General features: G+C 38.0%; 1 protein-coding gene across 2 annotated transcripts in view; it reads right to left on the bottom strand.

Moving 5' to 3' along the window:
- PRMT6 (protein arginine methyltransferase 6) overlaps nt 1-4,579 on the bottom strand; it is a 75,172-nt gene extending 70,593 nt beyond the window's left edge. The window contains exons 1-2 of one of the 2 annotated variants that reach the window (XM_010281182.3): nt 4,095-4,579; nt 277-342 (exon numbers count right to left, since the gene is read on the bottom strand). In XM_010281182.3, coding sequence (XP_010279484.1) covers nt 277-342; nt 4,095-4,325 — 297 coding nt within the window. In that variant the 5' untranslated portion in view covers nt 4,326-4,579. The remainder of the gene's footprint in view (nt 1-276; nt 343-4,094) is intronic. The other variant, XM_010281183.3, reaches the window with a different exon arrangement.
- Between the last annotated feature and the right edge of the window lie 9,337 nt (nt 4,580-13,916).

The raw sequence follows: 13,916 nt of genomic DNA, 5'->3' as shown, positions 1-13,916 counted from the left end.
TTTTCCTCCCAAACTGTCTAACAGATAACTGCTCTTACACATTTCCACAGAATTTTACCTCTCATCTTTGACCCCCTAACAAAACAAGAATTAAACAAGCTTTGTACATCTAAAAGTTTATGTTTCTGACATTAAGAGTAAGTGGAGGTCCAAATCTACTGATAGAAAAGCATAAACACACAATCCACTATATTAATAAAACCTTCACATGAATAACAATGCTCTCTTATGTAATTTATATGCAGTCTAACAATGTAAAAACAAAAACAACATTACTTTGCCTGCAATAGAGCTTTGATGCTGCAAAATTGCAGCCCTGTATGTCTCAGTCCGCACACGATCCTGTACAATTTAAGAAAATATTTAGAAAATTCCTAAGCCAACAAAAGAATTATATTACTAAACATTAGGATTTTAAGAAAGGAGAAAAAAGGAAAACTAAGATAAGATGAATAAGAGTTGCATCATTTGGTTCCATTAAACACAAATATAATTTATCTTCATATAACTATACATGGTTCTTTTTTTTTCTTTTTGTGTGTATCGAGAGGACATAAAAGTGGAGCCAATCTCATAGAACCTTGTCCATCAAATATATGAAACAGAATTTTTCACAAATTAGGCTGGACGCCAAGGGCCTTTGTTGATTTGGTTTAATTCCCACATTTTTAAACTTGAAAATGTAAGCCAAATGAGTAAATGAAATTATCTTTCTTTTCTTGATCACTAACAAGTAGGAATGTAAACAACTCCTCTAGTGTGAGCTTGTCTTGCACCTCTGGGTTGTCACGTTGGCAGCAAGTATTAAAACTTTTTTTTTCAAATTCTCATGGTCATGGATACTCAATTGTCTTTTTGTGCTCATGCTAGGGTGTTTCCCTAAAGTAATGCCCTACACCTTAACCCAAGTGTGGTGAGAAATGAGAGAGGTATGCTAGGGTGTTCCCTAGAATCAATGTGCCACAACCACACCCAATTGTTGTGAGAAATGTGCAAAGGTTCCCACAGGAGAAGGGAAAAAGACCATTTGGTTAAATGGGAGGTTGTGTGTAAAAGTCTAGAAGAAGGAGGCCTGGGTGTTGGGAATGTGGATAAAAAGAACTTGGCTCTGTTAGGAAAATAGTTATGGAGATGGCCACGGGAAAGGGATAGGCTATGGCATGAAGCAATAGCCAGTACATATGGAAGGTTGGGGAATGGCTAGGATGCAAGTGTTTCTAACCAGGCTACCTTAGCATCACCATGGAAAGCTATTCATGGCATTCTGCCTCTTCTCCTCTGTTTTGTTAGGTTTGGTGCTTGTTCAAGACTTCAAGGGATTCAATTAAATTTTGGAAGGATGTTTGGGTTGGTTCTTACCCTCTAAAGGATCTCTTTCCATCTTTATACTCAGTTTCTTTGTACAAAATGAGTGTATTTCAAAATTCATTGTTCCTCCCCTTCTCCTAGTGGATCATAATTGGGACTTTGATTTTCGTAGAGAGTTAGGGATGGTGAATTGAGGACTAGTATGGATATGCTTCAATTCCACCAAAATGTGTGTCTAGACCCCGATAAGCCAGATAAGCAGATGTGGACCCCTCATCCTAAGAGTTTGTTTTCCTGTGCTTCTTTGTTCAAGTCTCTTTGTAATTCTTTGCCCTCTCCTTCTTTTCCCCTAAAAGAGTTCTGGTGCAAACCCATTCCCCCTAAAATAAGAGCTTTTTGTTGGGAAGTAACTCATGGAAAGATGAATACTTTGGACATGCTATAGAAGAGAAGACCCAATTCATGTCTCTCTCCAAACCGGTGTGTTTGGACTTATATGGATAAAGGAAGTACTGGGCCAGTAAGGTATGGGCCGAAGGGATTAGAGATTGAACCAGATATCCTTTCCACAATTCATGTGACCAGCTTAAGCCCCATTGCTTCAATAGACCCATTTTGTGGTCTATCTTCGTCTTCTCATGAGAGGCCTGATGAAAAGAAAAAAGAGAAGATTCAATTTGGGATAGGTAAGATGGCCTTGCATTTGAGGTCCAGGAATTCAAATGGCTGTAGAATATCAATCACTAGGAGGAACTTCCAAAACAATGATTCAGAAAATAGGAAGGCTGATGAGAATTGGAAATGAGTGGTAACAAAGCTCAATCAAGAACATAAGGTGATCAGTATGAATCTTGGACAGGAAATTTCCCCATTAAAAGATGGATCTCTTCAAGAGACCAAAGCAATGGACAGTTAGTCTTCCTCTGCTGAGTTGGAGCTTGTGGATGTTAATGGTGGGAAAGACCAGAATTTTCTTAGAGGTTCGGAAGGGATGGAGCAAGAACATTCGCAGTTTGACTGCAGCAAAGAGGTAGAGTTTGGTCTTCCCTTGTCTATATTTGAAGAAGAGATGGTGCCAAAAAAAATTGAATGTTTATGGGTGAAGCTTGCTCGCAAGAGCTTGAGGCAGCTTCTTTTTCAGATGTTTCTGGGGTCTCATTGTGAAGCTCCAAAACCCTTGAGGGAGACGCTGTAAATACTCAAGCTGGTAAGAGTTCTGAGGAAAAAGAGATAGGTCCTGTTTGGTGCATCTTTCCATGTGGGCTGTCGGCTTTTTAGAAGCCCGGCAGCTCACGTTTGCATCTTCCTCTGTTTGGTTGGAGGAAGAACTTTCCACCAAAAGACAACGCCCCGAAAAGACATGAGAAGCTCAATTCGAGCTTATTTCGTGAAGCTAGAAATGGAGCTTCTCGCCTTTTTCCGCCTTCTCAAGTCTCGTTTTCACACGAAAAGACATGCCTCCAACCAAACGGTCTGTAGGTTGATAAGATCTGTATGTAAAAGCTCACACTGTCTTCTGGATGTCAGATTTTCCAGAAGATCTTTCAAAAAAATACTTGCCAAACGGCACCATAGTTTTCTCAGAAGTCATTGTGGGGAAAAAAGGAAGAGATCTTGGTAGGAAGACGCAGGGAACAAGGAGACTTGGGTTATTGAAACAACATACTTCCTTCTCAAAATCATCAGTAATTTCTAAGAAGATGAAGAGCACCAATATTGGGCATCTAATTCACATTACCAAAGTCTTCTCCAGTCTGAAAGATGGACTCATAAGTGCAGGCCCAAGTAGCAAATTCAAGAGAGTGCATAGAAGGAAAAAATTTAAAGACAAAACTTCCTTGATTAGAGACACTGTTGATGAGAATCTATCAAGCTATTTTCCAGTTGGTGGCGATAAGGGAGATAAATTAGTAGACTTCACCGAAGAGGTATTGGCAAAAGAAGGGGTGTTGTCAGGGGAAGAGAATGTTTCAGAAGAAGTTGATGAAGCTGAAGGAGAAAGAGAAGGGAGCAGAGTTGGATAGAGTTCAAAAAAATGAGCAAAAGGTGGATGTGGAAAATGTGGTGGAAACTGGTCTCCAAGTGAGTAAGAAGTTGGGCTTATTGGTTTTAGGAGGGTAAGTAAAAGAGCACTTTGGGAGTTAGAGCTATAGTACCGGCTGAATACTGAAACCTCTTGATATGATTAGTGTCAGTTTTTGGGTTTTCTGTTTAGGGAGATTTTCTGATGGGTGGGAATATCGGCATTGGTTATCTGAAGGTTGTATGCTTTGGAAGACGGCACCACCCACAAAACCCTTGAACCGGATTACTACATCTCCTTCCGTTAGAATTGCATCTTCCCTAAACCTGTTAGAGACTTCCATAAACAAGAAAAAACCCATTAAAAGCTCATCCCTCGAACTCAACTCTCATTCTCCCTGCCTGTGCAGTATCAAATGGAATACTGCATAAACATAAAAAAGGTAATCAGTTAAAGTTTAGCTCCAATCCTCGGCACGCATCAACGATTCCAAGAACCAAGAGTTCCATCGTTAAAGCAAACGGGAGAAAGCACGGTATGGATAATCTATCTTTGAACTAAAAGACTTCAATTCAATGTATGTACTTCAAACTAACCATCTAATAATGAGAAACACTAAAGACTAAATCCAAGCAAAACCCATCAACCAGAGACACTAAACAGACTGTCATAATATTCCCATCAAGAAGAGAACATCTAAAACTGTAACGATCGTACGAAATGAAAAATAAAAAGAAACGAATAAATAAAAAACGAGTAGTACCTTAATCATCTCCTCGTGGATGCCTACATGAGAGTAAGACTGAAAATACGCCATGTCGAACTCTGTACAACGTGGCCTCTCCTGCCCAGAAACCCTAAACCCATGTCCACTCCTCGAATCCCTCGAGCTTCGACTCCCCCTTCGAAATCTTTCTCTTGGACTCAGCCCAATACGCTTTTCCGACGAACCGTGTGGCAGATAGCCGTTAGTGTAACCTGAACCCGGCAACATTGCGGCAGAGAGAGAGAGAGAGAGAGAGGGAGAGGCAGAATGAATAGCAAAGGAAAAGTTTGTTAAGCTTCTGTATGTTTTCTCACATAGGAATCGAGCATGGGCCTCGGCGTTCTCACAAATTTTCTGCACAAAGTTTGGAAAAGAGACTCGGTTCAAAAACAAAAGGTTCAGGTACCATGGTCTCCCTCTCCCACTCTCCCGACTCCCGCTTTCATGTCAGATGAGTTTTTGATTGGGGTCCATGCGGCCGGCTCGACCTCGACCAGCAAAGCCCGAAATCTTACAAAGGGCTTAAGCTTGAATTTTCGGCCCTCAAATTGGGCCTAGGCCCAAGACTTCGGGTGTTTTTAGGGGTAACTTGAGTTACCACCTTATAATTAGGATTAGTATAAGGGGGAAAGATTCCCAAGATTCCCAATTTCATTGGGGTGTTTTTTTTGTTGTTGACGCCATTCACGGGAGATGTTTATAGCAGGGTGGGAATTAATATATTTGGGGAATTAATAAATGAATTCTTGAAGTGGAGTGGAAGGCATTTCTATTTTTTTTAGTTCGGTATGAACTTAACCCTTAGGTACCTGAGCTGGCTTGACCTTATCCCAATCAAAGCCCAGTCCAACTATGTAACATGCATACATACATATACAGATACATATTTACATATTAGCATGCATATATACACACATGTATGTCAAAATTCAGAGTGAGCTGATTGATTAACCCAAGCCCGGCCCAAGCCTAGGCCCAATTCAAGTGCACCAAATTTCTATACGAGCTCAACCTGAATTGAATAGATCAAGCTTGACCTCTGTCTCGATTCGAGCTCAACATAGGATTAAGCCTGGATTGACCACAAACCCAATTGAACCCGCCTGACTTGCACCCCTAATCAAAGCCCTAATGAGGGCCACAATACTAGGATTGCAATTTTGGCATGCCCAACCTAAGCTTTTGTGTGGGATTAGGGTTGAGTTTTTGGACACTAGGGTAGGGCTAGAAACACGAGCATGACCTAAGTAAGAGTTAGGCTTGGGTTGAAGCGTTGGGTAGCCTATGCTTAACCTGACCTAACACAAAATTGCCTAACATTGTACGACATATACATTTACATAGTTACTGATATTTTGTATTTATATTATTACATAAACTAGTAAGCATGCGCACATGGCAATTCTAGATGATGATAATGATAGTAATAATATATCCAAAATTTTCTATAAATTTTTTGTATTTTTTTATTTTCATTTTTATATTTTTTGTTTTTTTATTATTAATCGGATGCAGACTGCAAAATCCAAATCTAATTACACAAACACCTCATCCAAATATATGATAATCGAACCGAATTGTGAAATTCAAGCATCATTGACAGGTCTACCTATTTAGCTAGACTTTTCTTTTTATAGTAATAATTGAAGTTACATTTTCAACCATTACAGTTAGATATGAATTAAATACACAAATATAGGCATTTTAGTAGCCATTAAAGTTAGCATTAAAACTATAATAAAATGGCTTTTATACCCTTTTCTCAAACAAAGAAGTAGAGGATAATTTTAGTACAAAAAATTTTCACATTGCATCCACACTTATATATATAGTATAGATACGGGAAAATGTATGATGTGAAAAAGACATGGTACCAAAAAAAAACCCACCCAGGGATCTTGATAAATACGAATATATTACCCAACATCGTTTGGTCACAAGTTTTACAAACACTCATTGTTTGGTCACAAATACCACCCATGAATTTTGATATCATAAAATAATAATGCACTAATTTTAGTCAATAATAAATATCAGTATACATTAATGTGATGGAGTTGAGTGTATGCACTGTCTAACAATGAAGTCTTTAGCTTTTGAACTTTTTTATAACTAAAATACCCCTATTTTTTGGATCTGATCCCCCTCTCTTATATAGGCAAAAAATGAAATTTGAACTACTACTTTTAAATTCATACAATTCCCCCTCATTAAGTTCTATATTTAAGGTATCATGTCCCATTCTCTCTCATTAAATACATATTTGTTTGGGATTATATCAGTTAAGAGCAACTTTTGGGCCCTAATATCAATAAAAATAACATATTTAATAAAATTGCAAAAATAAGTTAACTTTGTAAAAATAATATAAAAAATGGGCAAAGTTACTGTTCATCTTCTTCCTAGAGCCGCCCACCACCGCCTCCGACACAACTCTGACTGTCGTCTCCACCACCGGTTGTCATCTCTGACAACCGCCTCCGATTGTTGTCTCTGACGATCGAGAAAGCCACTTATCTCTCTCTCTCTCTCTCTACCCATTTTTTCTCCTCCTTCCTCACCCACCTTCGACCAGCCCTGTTCACCACCTTCTTCGAAAACACCGAACTTCCAACAGCGGTACTATCCTAGCATTCTCACACAACTCCGGCGTATTTCTGATATCTCAACCATCGCTTGATTTCATTTTTTTCCTGTATCATTTCTCTTGTTCACCCCACCGTTAAAGGCTTTTTGTAAACAATCCACGAAAGCTTTGTTCTCGGCCCTCATTACTGGTTAACCCGAAAAGCTCTATTCTCAGTCCTCATCATCGGTTAACTAGAAACATTAGCAACGACGGAAATTTGACATTTCCATGTTAGACAGTGTATGCCCTTAGCTCTAATCAGAATGATATACATTATAACATTTATTGTAAATGAAAAAAGTTTATATATTTGATTCATGTTATTATGGAGTGTTTCTGTGTAACACTCTTAAACTGGACACATATGAGACTCGTGTTAGCTTAGAATCGCTACAGTCATTGGATAAATCTGGGAGATTTATCTTGTCAAGGCTGACACTGATGTGCCGCCAAGTTGGTTGGGGTGGCTTGTCTCAACTGCCAAGGTGAGACCTGAGGTACATGTAGTGTGGGTTTTCTTGAAACCCTGAACCTGACCAGAATTCCAATATTGCCCCAGACCTTGGAGATAGATGGGTAAAACTGGAATGTTACACTTGACCCCTAGACTTGATTATGATACTACACTAGGTGTCGAATTAGGCTATTTTTGATATGCCAATCAGTGAGATCCTTAGAGAGAGTCAAAACGTGAGTACGTTGGGACAGTTCGAGAATTCATCTGAGTGGGTGATCATAGCGACAACATCAGCCCCTTTGTCGGACAAAGTGAAAGATCGGGGATGCACTCTCTCCGATGGAAACCTAAAACTACCAGCAGTCGATTTCAACCGTTGAAATTTGTTTTGCAAAATATATTTATATAGAACTATATATATATATATATATATATATATATATATATATATGTATGTATATTATGGTTTCAAAATGTTTGCAAAAGGTTTTAATTGTAGGGATTCATGTGAGTAGAGAGTGCATCACTGTACCTTGCAGCCGAGGGAGTTGTCCTCTCTTGTCGGGCAGTGTTTGATCATTATGGGCTGAGAGGTTAGGTGTAAGACCATTGAGGGTAATACCTGATGGGCTAATCTTGCGTCTGCCCACAGTCCTTGGGTTTTCATAAGGTGGCTGGACCCAAGGACCATTTAGTGCAAATGTTGGACCCATTAAGAGCCCATGGTGATGGACTCATGGGTTCATTGTCTCCTACAGTGAATTCGGCCAGGCCTTGTAACAGAGGATGGGTTGAACCCATGTGGCTGAAGTGTAGATCAATATTTGGGTCCCATGTCATACAAGGAGAACCAACTGAACAACAGATTAAGAGGATAAGTGAGAATATAGACTTAATGAGCCTAAAGCCCAATTCAAACTGGCTTAATAAGATTAATTAAATAGGGGCGAATCTGAGATTTGGATCAACAGATAGGATAATGGATTATCCTTATCCACTTAAAGAGTCCAGATTCAAATAAAGATTTGGATCAAAGAAACTCCTAATTTGATTAGGAAAGTTGATCTTTATTTGTAAATAAGATAAGGGATTATCCTTATCTCTTAAAGAGAGTCCAGATCCAAATAAAAGATTTGGATTAGGAAACTCCTAATGGGATTAGGAGATCCTCTCCTTAAGGCTATAAATAGAAGAGCAAGGTGAACCTCCAAACACACAACAACAAAGAACAGAGTTTAGAGTTCGCAGATTACAGAGAGAGACAATACAGTTTGACTGCTCGTCTTCTACTCTTTTCTTTCCTGCTTTTGCCGCCCCTACCCAGTTTGATCTCCACTAGTGGGAGTGATCAAGAACGGTTCTTGATATTGCCTTTTGCTAGAAGAGGCAATCTGAAAGTCGTGCTCACCAGCCCTCTATCATATTCTTGCTGAAGAATTCGGTTATTGCTGAAGAGTCGTCCTACTGATTCTGCTTCACCTCACACCGTGTCATCTTCGGTGGAAGCAGCCTTTGGTCTTCTCCTTGGGCGTAAACACCTTCGTTGGGGGTTATTGTTACCCCGTATCAGGTATATCCCTTTCCTCCCTTTTGATTTCAGATCTAGTCTGGTTAGGTTTCAAGATTGATCCTTAAAAATGCAGTTTTCTAAAATAGGGAATGCGATTCCCTCATGGGAAAGAGAGAAATTTTTGAAATTTCGCCCAACCTTCCTGTAGGGTTCGGCCATCCGTATGTTAGATCTCTCATCCCTTTAGTGCTATCAGAGCCAGGTTCAAATCTTGAACCGAATTAAGCTAGATCTGGATCTGCGCAAATGGGCAGAAGGCATTCTACCCGATTCGCGCAGTTAATGTTTTTTTGGGAAATCGGTTTCTAGTTTTTGGGCGGTTGATCCAAAATTAAATCTTTATTAATCTGATTAATATTTAGAATGGTTCTATATATCTTTCTTGATTTTTGGATTGTTCGTATGGTGGAAATTGAATTCTTTAATGGCGCAAGAAATCTGCGCACCTGCTGTTCTATTCATTCATGGTCTGTAATTTGCAGTTTGGAAACTGCATACTACGAACAAACCTTTGTTTTGCAGGGTAGTAGACTTACGAACAACCCTCCTACTGATTCTTGAATGTTTTATATCAGTTATTTAATTTCAGATCATCATCTTGAATTAAATATTGAAATTAAACATCAAATCCTAGATACATTCGAATCAGATTGGACCAAAATAGTTGGACCGAATATGTGGTTCGATGGGGGCTGTTCTCAGCCCTAAATTTTTTCACATGGGCCGAGGGATTGATGATTAATTGCAAGATGCAATTCGGTTCACAGCTGTAAAACCCAATCTTAATCTGTTAAAACTACTTTAAGCCTAATTTAGGACAAAAGCCATATGGGCCAAACTGCTCTTTGCAGTTCAGCCCATATACCTAGATAATATTAATGGTAATATTATGAAATATATGGGCTTTAATTATGCGTATTATAGTTATTTAATTGATTGGATCAATTATGAATTTCATGCATGTGATGTATGGATGTGTGATGTGCCACGTTCATGGGCCATAAGCACTTGGCCTATGCTGATTCGACAAGTGGCTCTTATGCACACCATGGCTGAATGCACATCATTGCCATGGTGTCCTTAAGATCATTGGATGATCTCCCTTCGTGGTGGGCCCAACACCAGCTTCCTCCCCAAGAGGAACCGTGTGGATCCCTAGCCGTTTAGGACCCATCTAAATCTAGCTTTGAGAAAGTCAGTGGGACCCACTTTGGTTTGACCTAAATAAAACTAGGGTGCAATATTTCGTTCCCTCCACTGAAATATGAGTGCATGTGATAGGGAGATTCATGTGATGAACTCTCTAAAGGCCTTCCATCATTAACATGAAGATGGGTCCTTTAGTATTGAGAAAATGCACCATAAAATTGGGCTATCCATTTGCTGCTGGATCTGTTGGATTGTTTCATAAGATGATAGGGGCATCATAGACCGATGTGGGAGGGGCCTATCATAAAATGAAAGACCCTCTCATGGTACCTTGGCGTTCATGAATATGATGGGTGAGCACTCACTCAACAGAAAGGTTTAACCTAAAATGCCAATGAACCTTGTCTGATAGAGGCCAAAGGGAAAGTTACATTTGGTTATAGTTCACTACAGATCCAGGGGTATACAGATGCCAATTTCCAATCAGATCCAGATGATAAAAAGTCTACATCTGGTTATATCTTTATGATAGGATCGTGTGTTGTTTATTGGAAAAGCAGCAAACAGGGGTCCACGACGGATTCCACAACTAAAGCCGAATACATTGCCGCAAGTGAAGCTGCAAAAGAAGTCGTATGGATGAAGAAGTTCATTCACGAATTGGGAGTAGTTCCATCCAGCACATCACCCATTCCATTATTGTGTGACAACATTTGAGCGATTGCTCAGGCTAAGGAGCCACGAGCCCACTCAAAGTCGAAGCACATCGAGAGGAAGTACCATGTGCTGCGGGAGATAGTTAGAAGAGGGGACGTCCTAATTCAGAAGGTAGCATCAGCGGAAAATGTAGCAAACCCATTTGATTTGGATAAGGAATTATCTCTATCCATTTTAAAAGTCCAGATCCAAATAAAGATTTGGATCATGAAACTCCTAATTTGATTAGGAAGGCTAATCTTTATCTGCAGATAAGATAAGGGATTATCCTTATCTCTTAAAGAGAGTCCAGATCCAAATAAAAGATTTGGATTAGGAAACTTCTAATGGGATTAGGAGATCCTCTCTTTAAGGCTATAAATAGGAGAGCAGGGTGGACCTCAAACCACACTTACAGTCTGCTGAATTACAGAGAGAGACAATATAGTTTGACTTTTCCTGTCGTATGCTATTTTCTTTCCTGCTCTTGCCGCCCCTACCCAGTTCGATCTCCACTAGTGGGAGTGATCAAGAATGGTTCTTGATATTTCCTTTTGCTAGAATAGGCAATCTTAAGTCGTGATCACCAGCCCTCCATCATATTTTTGTTGAAGAATTCAGTTCTTGCTGAAGAGTCGTCCTGTTGATTCTGCTTCACCTCACACTGTGTCATATTCGGTGGAAGCAGTCTTTGGTCTTTTCCTTGGGTGTGAACACTTTTGTTGGGGGTTACTGTTACTCCGTATCAAGTATATCCCTTTCCTCCCTTTTGGTTTCAGATCTGGTCCGGTTTGGTTTCAAGATTGATATTTGAAAATGCAGTTTTTTAAAATAAGGAATACGATTCCCACATGGGAAAGAGAGAAATTTTTGAAATTTCGCCCAATCTTCCTGCAGGGTTCGGCCATCCATATGATGGATCTCTCATCCCTTCATTCCATCCTCCCTTTCTATTTCGAAGGAGATTTACAGTGAAGGGGTTCGTCCTTTCCCTTCAAACTTTTGATCGCAAAACGTTTCGCCACCATTGATTGAGAAAATAGTTTGGAGCTAAGCTAATTGAAATATCCCGTGTACATCGTCCTCAGTTAGGCCAAAATCTTCCTAGGTAAGTCCTGCTTGTGTCATTTTCTTTTCTTTTTTTTATATATATTTCCATTTCGTCTCCTAGTTTCTTGTCATGGAGTTATAGGCATTGGGCTGGCTCTCGGAGTCAGTGAAGAAGCTCCCTACCGAACTAGCTTTAGTCAAGTTTCTAACACACCCACCTCTACCGTATTTCACATACTTAATCTATGGTTAACTAGTTATTTATCTTCTTTTAGTTGTGCTTATCTTTTGAGATTATGAATTAATATATTTGTTAGAAGTTTCTTAGAAAGAATCAATCAGTTCTCTACAACTTTTTTTATCTGTTTTTGTTTTCTCTTCCGATGATGCTTTTGCTTGCCCATGGTACGTTAGTTTTTTTTTTTTTTTTTTCTTATGTTCAAGGCTTAAACTCTATTCAAAATAAGAAGTCTGTGAAGTTTCGAATCCTGATGTATCACTCCCTTTCAATCAGTAGTTCGATCGATCTGTTATTTGTTAGGTTTGCTTTACTTAAAATTGATACTGGCATGGAATTTACTTTGATTTCAAGAGTTATATTTCTTGTTCTGTAAGTTAGATTTAATGGTCGTTTGGTTGGATCTTTTGAGAATGAGATGAGAAACATGAAGTTTATTTAGTTGTTGGATGTCACTGAATTATTATCTCGGAGGCGATTGTGGGTGTGATACTCCCGATTCCCGATGTTCGTTTCATCTTGCCGAAGGCGTTGTCGGAGGCATTGGCGAGCAGCAGCAGACGACGACGGGTAATGGCACTGGTGAACAGATTGCAAGAAGAAGAAGATGTACAGTGATTTTATCCTTAATTGATATTATTCTTAAAAAGTTAACCTACTTTTGATTTTTTTAAATATTACTTTTATTGATATTAGGGCCCAAAAGTTGTCCTTATATGCTATTATTGTTTTAAGGTATATTGAATAGATGAGCATTGTAGACTTTTTTTCTTAACTAAAACATCCCTACTTATGGATTTGTTTCTTTCTAATTGTTAGAGTAGAAAATTTAATTTGAACTACAACTTTCCATTCCATTCAATTCATCTCATTGAGTCATTTATTTAAGGTCTTAACTCCATTCTCTCAAATTAAATCCTATATAATTAAGGTATATATATTTTCATTTTTCACCAATAAATTTTACTAATTAAATCTATCCAATAATTTTAACAATATAAAACATACATTTTTTACTGAACATTTACTAAAACACCCTCTGTAGCTTCATAGATTTACTAAAACCTACCCTATAATTTTTGATTTACTAAAACACCCCTTATAATTTGCAACTAATAATTTACTTAAACACCATTTTATTAAGTATCCTTTGTATTGTTGTCTACATGACTATATAAATTGAGTGAAAATGTTGAAGGGCATGAAAATGCCCATAGAACATCATATCAAGCCTTATAAAGAAACAATGTTTGATTTTCAAATATACCAAATAATTAATTTTGGTTTTAGCATAATGGAAGAGAAGAAGAAGAGAGCAATGGCATTTAGGGTTCTTCATTTACAATGGCACGTCTTCCTTCTCCAAATAGAGAACAAAATTGACCAAATAGAATTATTGCCCATATTTTATAAAGGGCAAGAATGACATTTCAATTTGTTTCATGTAGATTAAACCTATCAAAAGGGATGTTAATGGCAAAACCATCATTTTTCACTTAAATTGGTTACAAATTATAGGGGGTGTTTTTAGTAAAACACAAACTATAGGGTTGGTTTTAGTAAATTAATGAAACTATAGGGGTGTTTATAGTAAATAACTCTTTTTAAAATTAACCCAAAAATCGACAATGTTCTTCCATCTTGGTGGCATGCTAGTTCAACCATCTTCATCAAATGGGTTCCCATAATGTCATATTTAAATAAGAAAAATTTTAAAATAAACAAAAATAAACATTTCAAAGATATAGAAATTTTATTAAAAAATTGTCAATACATATCTAATATTATATATTCACCACATTAAACAAAAATAAGACTATAAATAAGGAATAAATTTATTAATGATGAAATTGAACTACAAAATTTAAAGACAACCTACAAATGAAATGGCTTTCTTATTTGGGTGGTGGGTCAATGGTTTAACCCTTCACGTCAAATGGGTTAATCTATGATGTCATACAATTAAATAATAAAAACTTAAAAAGATAGAAATGCAAAAAAAAACTAAAATACAAAAATTGTGTAGAAAA

The sequence above is a fragment of the Nelumbo nucifera genome, chromosome 4 (genome assembly GCF_055504915.1).
Source record: "Nelumbo nucifera cultivar China Antique chromosome 4, China Antique-T2T, whole genome shotgun sequence".
Classification (NCBI taxonomy): domain Eukaryota; kingdom Viridiplantae; phylum Streptophyta; class Magnoliopsida; order Proteales; family Nelumbonaceae; genus Nelumbo; species Nelumbo nucifera.
This window is presented reverse-complemented; position numbering and strand designations above follow the sequence as displayed.